At 33.0% G+C, this 5,646-nt stretch overlaps 1 protein-coding gene across 3 annotated transcripts; it reads left to right on the forward strand.

The window, feature by feature from the left end:
• The first annotated feature begins 775 nt into the window (after positions 1-775).
• BZIP9 (basic leucine zipper 9) lies at positions 776-4,648 on the forward strand. 3 transcript variants are annotated; one of them, XM_079051125.1, is made up of 6 exons: positions 776-1,212; positions 2,025-2,145; positions 2,364-2,508; positions 2,878-2,953; positions 3,050-3,175; positions 4,241-4,648. In XM_079051125.1, exons 1-6 carry the CDS (start codon positions 967-969, stop codon positions 4,505-4,507), a joined length of 981 nt encoding a protein of 326 aa, XP_078907251.1. In that variant the 5' UTR covers positions 776-966; the 3' UTR covers positions 4,508-4,648. The 3 variants fall into 3 exon arrangements, with proteins under 3 accessions (XP_078907251.1, XP_078907252.1, XP_078907253.1); XM_079051126.1 differs by lacking the exon at positions 776-1,212 and adding an exon at positions 1,361-1,405; XM_079051127.1 differs by lacking the exon at positions 776-1,212 and adding an exon at positions 1,368-1,501.
• The last annotated feature ends 998 nt before the right edge of the window (positions 4,649-5,646 follow it).

The raw sequence follows: 5,646 nt of genomic DNA on the forward strand, positions 1-5,646 counted from the left end.
CTGACCTGCCACCGACAATACCTACTATGAAATTCCGCGTCTGCCCCTGTGTATGACATGAGGCGGGCCACCTCACTTGAGTTGTTGAGCCATCTTTAATATTCTTCACTAATACCATTTTAGACTAAACGGGAGGATCCTCAAGAACATGTTCCTCATGTTAATAACATGTAGCTTTACACAAAATTGAGCACAACTCTCAAGTTTTGAAATCAATGAATATAGTTTATGCTGTTGAACTTATCCTCTTTGAATAGACTTCGTAGTGAAAAAAACTTGTAACTTAAGAATTTCCGTTTGACATCTATCAATGTATTGATTTAGTTAGTGATTTGAAGGTCACCCTTTATAAAGTTAATTACCCAAAAAAAATATCCATTTGTTGTTCCACCATGTCCTTAGGTTACAACCCAGTCTAGATCAATTCCTAAAGTTGCCTTTGATTAATGCGATTTTTATAAACAGAAGAGTGCCTACAAGCAAAACAACAACAACGTCCACAACAAATGAAATTATCTTGTCCCTTTTAGCCACACTCTTTAGTCTTACGTCGTAGGGATCTTGTCCACCATAATTTACACCATACCGCGCCTTCGGTAGAGATTGATCCTCATGCTACTACTACGTCACGGTCTGCTACGTGTCCTTAGGTTTTTTAAGTAGTTCACAAAGAGTGCAACAAATGAATGTTTTGGACTAAAGGCGTTATATGAAGCTAATAACAGGGACCAAACATGTAACTTACTCACAATATTATACTTCACTGTCTGTCTTTGTAGTTCCCTTTTCACAAAGCCAGTTGAAGCTTGTCTTCTTCCGACCTTTTTCTTCCCAACTTTTTTCATATAATACTTCACCAAACCTCTTCAAATCCTTAGAGGTGAAGCAACCGGAAAGATCCAACCTTTTTCAAAGATTATATATGGGTCTTTGATTCATTGCATCCACTGTTATACACACATTATCATGGATAATTTCACTCACAGCAAAAAGGAAGAACCATTCAACGATTCATCCATGTGCAACCCCATGAGTAGAACCTTATCTGACTACGATATCGGGGAGTTATTAAAGCAATCCATGGCTGCCGATGCTGATCACCGGGGCGATCCTTTCTCCGCCGTTGACGATGTCGTATTCGGTGACTACGATTGTAAGAGTTATGCCGCTGATGGTTGCTCCCCCGATCTCGCTGTTCTCTACAGAAATCTGGTTTATTTTTTACTCTATCTGTCTCTATTACACAGTCACATACACAGCATTTTTGAATATTTTATTCGATTGTCGACATGTAGGCCCCAAATTAGAGCTACCCTCTTGTTCATTTGTTCTTTACATCAATATTATAATTACTCAGTACTTGGTTTCTGTACGTATGTTATTGTGGTTGGTGTGGCGACTGAGGGTAATGGAGCTCCTATTTTGATCCGTTTTCCATTAAAGAATTAGCATGAAACAGTAGATAGAACTCGATAGAAGATAAAAAGAAAGCTTCATGAAGGTTAAAAGATCAAATCTTTTTTTACCACAATAATAAACATCATTTAGATCCATATTGGGTATAGTTTTTTTACCTTTTTCTTGGCTTTCTTCCATAAATTTCAAGATTTTGTTTCTGAATTTGTTCATATGTGTGATATTTGTTAAATCTGAAATGAAATCAGAGATCCATAGCTATGTTTAGGCAAATAAACTATCAATTGTGGTAAATGAAAATTTCTTTTGTAAATTTTGTTGTTACTTGTTCCCTTTTTGCTTTCATTAATAGGTGGGAGATTGATCATTGATAGTACTGTACATCTTTTCAAAATCTAAAATTAGAATCAAGAAAAGTGAAAGATTGAATTTTTTTTTTCTCATTTGTTCATAACTTCATTTATCTCTAGTGTCTAAGGAGCTGAGAATCCATAAATGAGGTCCTTTTGTAAAAAGATAGGACTCAATAAGCCGATTTAATCTATTAAGTCATTCTTTCTGCATTAAGTTAAAAAAAACACTTTTTTTCTTTACTTTTTGGATTACAGGATATTGTAAATAGATTTTCAAGTCATGGTGGAATAACAGGGAATCCTCTTTGGTCAAGAAATCTCACTTCAAAGAATTCTAGTGTCACAATGACTATGGATTCCCAATCCTCAATCTGTGGTAAATATTTATTTTTTCATTTAAATTTCACACACCAAAGTTATATGTATAATTGATGCTAATAAATATCTGAGAAAATGACAACATAGTTGGGGAAATGAAAGAAAAATAGAAACTAACAAAGTAATATTTCCATTAATTCATTAAAAGAAACGTGACCCTTTTGAAGTTGGTATACTATATTAGCTTAATCAAGGGCAAATGTGTAAATTTGTCAGTTGAGAGTCCAACTTCAGCTACAAAACCAATAAATGTGATTGGGGCAACAAGTGATGATGAACAATCAGATGATGATGATACAGAGATTGAAGCAGGTCAATGTGAACAGAGTAATGATCAAATGGATGTTAAACGGTTTAAGAGGTAAGAGGTTTACATTGAGGGCAAAATGGTAAAAAGTTTTGACTTTCTCTATTAAGTCATTCTTTTTTCTGTTAAGTGTTGTATGAGTGAAGTGCTGAATGGATAAGTGCTCTATAGTCTATACATTGAGATTATCTTTTTGGACTTAATGTAAGTGAATGACCTTTTTACCCTTCTAATGATCTAGTTTTCGAATGTCAATTGGAGTACAAGGCTTCACACACATGTTTAAGATACATTTTTCAAAAGCTACACATTTTCAACAACAAATACTAAATGAATATTGTAGACATAAATTGAAATTATAAATCAGTGTTTATTTGATATAACTAATGACACAAATATTTATTAAACTTTCTATGATTTCAGAATGGTTTCAAACAGAGAATCTGCAAGGCGTTCAAGAAAAAGAAAGCAAGATCATTTAACAGAACTTGAGCAACAAGTATGCAATTTTTTTTTTAAAAAGATTGAAAAATTATCACAAACCCTTTTATAAAAATTGCAAGATTTAAAAGTTGTGTGTGTGTGTGTTTTTAAGGTGGAACAACTGCGTGGAGAATACACAACTTTGTTCAAGCAACTCACAAGTGCTAGTCAACAATTCAAAGATGCTTCAACCAACAATCGAGTGCTCAAGGCAGATGTGGAAGCATTGAGAGCTAAGGTAAATTTTTTTTTTTTTTTTCTTATTTTGAGAACATTTTTATTATATAATAAGGTTTATATTCGTATGTATTAGGAAATAGCAATGTACTTCACTATTTTTTACCAATATAGGCAATTTATTATTTTTACATTTGTTACCATAATAAGAACATTATTTATTTATTTACACATAATAGCAATGTAGTTACAATTTATTACCATAATAGCAACATATTTACATTGTCTTAGCATAATAAGTTAATAACAATATCCTCCATAAAAGTCCTTATACATCGATTTAGTCCGTATATATATATTTTTTATTCAATTAAGTCCCAAAAACCGGGAATTATATTAATTTTGACCCTTTTACCATCCCACTTTCAAAATTTACACTTTTGGCCTATATTTCAAAATTTACACTTTTGGCCCAGATTTCAATTTTTTTTTACGTATTCACCCTAAATTTAGTTTTTTTACATCTTTTTTTTTTTCAAAATTTTGTTTTGAATATGTTTTTTTTGCAGTATAAAAGCATATTTATATAAAAAAAACATATTTTCACGTAAAAAGCCTTCTTTTTTCTATATAAAAACAATTTTTTTACAAACATTTTTGTATGCGAAATACCTATTTATAAAAACAATTTTTTTTTTTAATTTTAAATATGTATTTATAAAAACGTAGTTATGTGAAAATGCGTGAAATACACTTATGTAAAATACGTTATTATACCCATATATACCTTAATTTTTTTTGTATAAAATAGGTATTTAATCTTACTAGATTAAGTTATATCTTCATTAAACCGATTAAGTCAAAATCAAAAAGCACATCATTTAGAGTTTGTTTTCCATATTTAGCTCTCGCATTTTCCCACAATACTCATTGATGTTTATATAACCATCTCCTAAATAAGTACCTCTCATTCAACAAACTTAACAAATATGTGTTCATTTACACCACTTATCCATAGATAAAAACTTAGTTACACAAATCATTCTACCAAACTGATAAACCTCCATAGATCCACCAATTTTTTCAAACTAGTGTTTGATAAAAGTACATGATGTTCTTCAAACAGGTGAAGCTGGCTGAAGATATGGTAGCTAGGGGTTCATTAACATCAAGTCTTAGTCACCTTATTCAGAATCATCTAACAACTCCTCAACTCTTCAACAATCAAAACATGTCAAGAATGGGAAATGTGTCACCAACCATAACTGTTCGTGGGGATGACCACCCTGGACTATCCTTGCCAGGTCAGCATGTGATGGTGGGCCATGCGGACATTTTCAAGAATGGTATAAGCAGTGATGCTGGAAGCTGTGTGTCTGATATATGGCCTTAGAAAATTGTCTAATTGTATCACTTGAACATAAAATAAAAAAGGGTTTGTGGCTTTGTAACCCTCTTCGAGTTCGAGTTCTTTGTAGTTTTGGTTTATGTAAGACTTGTATTATTTGAATATGTGACAGATGACCTTGAAGTAGAGTATAGTTTGGTAGTATTTTTGTATTATGATGTGATTGTGGATGGATAATGTTTTTACATAGTTTGGACTAATTTTGTTAATAAGTTGATAATAAAGAAATCGTACTTGCTCTAACATGTGAAGACTTCCGATTCATGTTCCGATGTAGAAGTCGCCGGCTGTGTGCCTTTCCTTTTAAAAAAAAAAATTCAATCGATAACACAATAATAAAAGTCCAATTGAAGCAAATCTAAGACACAAGCGTAAAATAGCATCAGACTAATCGATTGATTGGAAGCAATAACCTGTCGTTTAAAAATATACAAGTCAACATACCTCTCTTCCCATTAGAATATACTTTGAGAAATTTTTTAGTCCTTCAGCCTTCCCATTAGAATATACTTTGAGAAATTTTTTAGTTGCTCAAGGACGCAACACGAAGAATTTTAGTTTATCATCTTCAATCAACATGGGTTAAATTATCAAGTCTCATCGGTGCAAATCACACTTTTTTTTATGTCTGTCAGGTGTTCGATAAAATGTCTAAATGAGGTTTTCAAGTGCTGCAATCATTTTAGGACTCAAGAAGATCTAGACTTTCTTCCTGGTGTTATTTTTCATTCTGCACTCCAACCTTTTGTAGGAGTGTTACATTTTACTTTGGGTTTCTGCTTCTTATTTCGAGCCTCACATTATGGCTTTAATAAGCTTTGTTTGTGTGCTCATGGCGTCTTCTCATACATTTACGAGCGGAACTTGGCCGTGTCCTTTCAGGGGTTCCATTGTTGCCCGAACGGTGAAGTAAGGGGATTGTTTATGTTAGTGGTGACAACATTGAAGACGTTTGGTCAATGAATATGTGGGGATTACATGAGTCTACATGCGCTCGTGTCCCCACTCTGATGGTCTTGTTAAATTTAATGATGGGGTTGATGACATGAGCGGACATATTGTTTGTATTCAAAAGTCGCCATCTAATGAACCGGAGGCCGACCTCAATGAGGGTTTGGTGTTGG

The sequence above is a fragment of the Lactuca virosa genome, chromosome 5 (genome assembly GCF_052849685.1).
Source record: "Lactuca virosa cultivar CGN04683 chromosome 5, Lactuca_virosa_CGN04683_v6, whole genome shotgun sequence".
Taxonomy (NCBI): Eukaryota; Viridiplantae; Streptophyta; class Magnoliopsida; order Asterales; family Asteraceae; genus Lactuca; species Lactuca virosa.

Coding starts and splice junctions, on each gene's coding strand:
- BZIP9 (XM_079051125.1), top strand. CDS start 967: ATGGATAATTTCACTCACAGCAAAAAGGAAGAACCATTCAACGATTCA. Junction 2,509..2,877: donor GATGTTAAACGGTTTAAGAG/GTAAGAGGTTTA, acceptor CTATGATTTCAG/AATGGTTTCAAACAGAGAAT. Junction 2,954..3,049: donor TAACAGAACTTGAGCAACAA/GTATGCAATTTT, acceptor TGTGTTTTTAAG/GTGGAACAACTGCGTGGAGA.